Source organism: Erigeron canadensis, chromosome 9 (assembly GCF_010389155.1).
Source record: "Erigeron canadensis isolate Cc75 chromosome 9, C_canadensis_v1, whole genome shotgun sequence".
Lineage (NCBI taxonomy): Eukaryota > Viridiplantae > Streptophyta > Magnoliopsida > Asterales > Asteraceae > Erigeron > Erigeron canadensis.
In genome coordinates, this window is record NC_057769.1 from 16,576,358 (window position 1) to 16,578,145 (window position 1,788).

The 1,788-nt window shown below is 34.7% G+C and overlaps 1 protein-coding gene across 1 annotated transcript; it reads right to left on the reverse strand.

The window, feature by feature from the left end:
* Window positions 1–317: 317 nt before the first annotated feature.
* LOC122583278 (endoglucanase-like) lies at window positions 318–972 on the reverse strand. Its single transcript, XM_043755700.1, has 2 exons — window positions 769–972; window positions 318–665 (listed from the first exon to the last, which is right to left on the reverse strand). The coding sequence occupies exons 1-2, from the start codon at window positions 970–972 to the stop codon at window positions 318–320; spliced, it is 552 nt and encodes a 183-aa protein (XP_043611635.1).
* Between the last annotated feature and the right edge of the window lie 816 nt (window positions 973–1,788).

Below are 1,788 nucleotides of genomic sequence, written 5' to 3' on the forward strand. Positions count from 1 at the left end.
ATCAGCATGAACAAATAATGAAACTACTTCGGTTTTAATCATTCATCAAGAAGTAAAGATTTAAGAGTGACTTGCTTTTCCTGCACACATGATGAATAAGTGTTCAAGTGGCCATCATGATAATCATTATCAAGTATCGAAAGACGAGTATTCATAGGTATAACAGAAAAACCCATACCATAATAATTGAATATGAAATTAGACACAAGTGCTCGGTTAGTAGTTGTTACCTCTATGCCTTCTTAAAGCCTTTGAACTGTAACTGGTAATGACTGAGTAGGTATATAGTTTTTCATCAGGCATATAGAATCTTCTTGTTAAACTTCAACTGATGGAGCTTCAGTTGACATATTAGTTGGAACGTCAGAGCAAACTTCAGTTGGAACTTTAGCTGGGACTTCAATTGGAACTACAGTTGGAACTTCAGTTGGGACTTCAGTTGGAGCTTGAGTTGGAGCTTCAGTTGGAGTTTCAGTATGATCTTCAGTTAGAGCTTTAGTTGGAGCTTCAGTTGGGTCTTCAGTTGGAGCTTCAGTTGGGTCTTCAGTTGGGTCTTCAGTTGGAGCTTTAGTTGGGTCTTCAATTGGAACTTCTTTGATCAGCGATGATACATCATTAGAAGCTCTCATACACTTTTCCTTGCTAGTAACATAACAAACACAAGGCTGGAAAATATTTCCTTGCCGAGATTCATCAACAATGTACAGCTTCACAAGGATGATTAGCATTCCGAATCATCAAAATATGATCAAGGTCAACTTCAGTTACTTCTTCACCATTGTCATCATAAACACATGGCTGGAAGAAATCATCTTCTCGCTGAATTTCATCAGGTGGATGATTAGGATTCTCGAAGATTAATAAGCCATCAACAACATCAAGAATTTCTTCTTTATCATAAATAGGCTTTTGTTCAACATCGACTTCAACTTTCAATGTTTTTAAAGAATTAGGGATTGATCTAATCTCCATGAAATTTAAATTGCATTAATTGAGTTTCTTACGAGGATTTTTCTTTTTTGTTTCTCTCACATGATTTTCTAACACATCTAAGATTATCCCCATTTGTTTTTCAAGAGACTTAAGCTGCCTATCTCTTTGAAAATTCTCTAAAACAAGATTTCGATTATAACCTATTCTATTATCTAAATGAAAGATAATCAAAAATGTATCTAAACAAGAAAAATCAGATCTGAGATTGGAAACCAGATTTTCAAGAATAAATACATTTATATCTATGAAAATTTGAGACAACTTTATCCAAACAAATTTTCATCAAAGAAACAAACACCAAAAGACTAAAAAGATTAAGATAACCTGATGTGTCGTTTGTGTATAATAAAAAGTGGTTAAGTTTTAAATTTACAAAATCAACTAAACACACACTCACGGACATTGGATCCGTTCGTTTGTAATATAGCTATTAGGTAAGACCAAGTTCGTTCGCAAGGACTATGTTTAAGAACCAAGCGAGATCAAGTAATAGTAAGATTGGTTGGGGGTTTTGTGACCGAGTTGTCATGTTGCTTTTAAAATCTGTTAGTAAAAAGATCTTGTTAGTAATTCCTAGGAATTCATCGGAAGAGAGTTGCTTTAAACAATAAATTTAAGAGTCATCTACCTCGAATCAGATCCATAACATGTTCAGGTTACACTAGTCAATACAATAGTAGAGACCCAAATAAATGACTAGACTCGGTCATGTTGGTACCACCCTATCCGCTAACAAATCCGTATTACCTACTCAAATCCCCTAACCGATTAGCTACAAGTGTGAGTACCACCCTA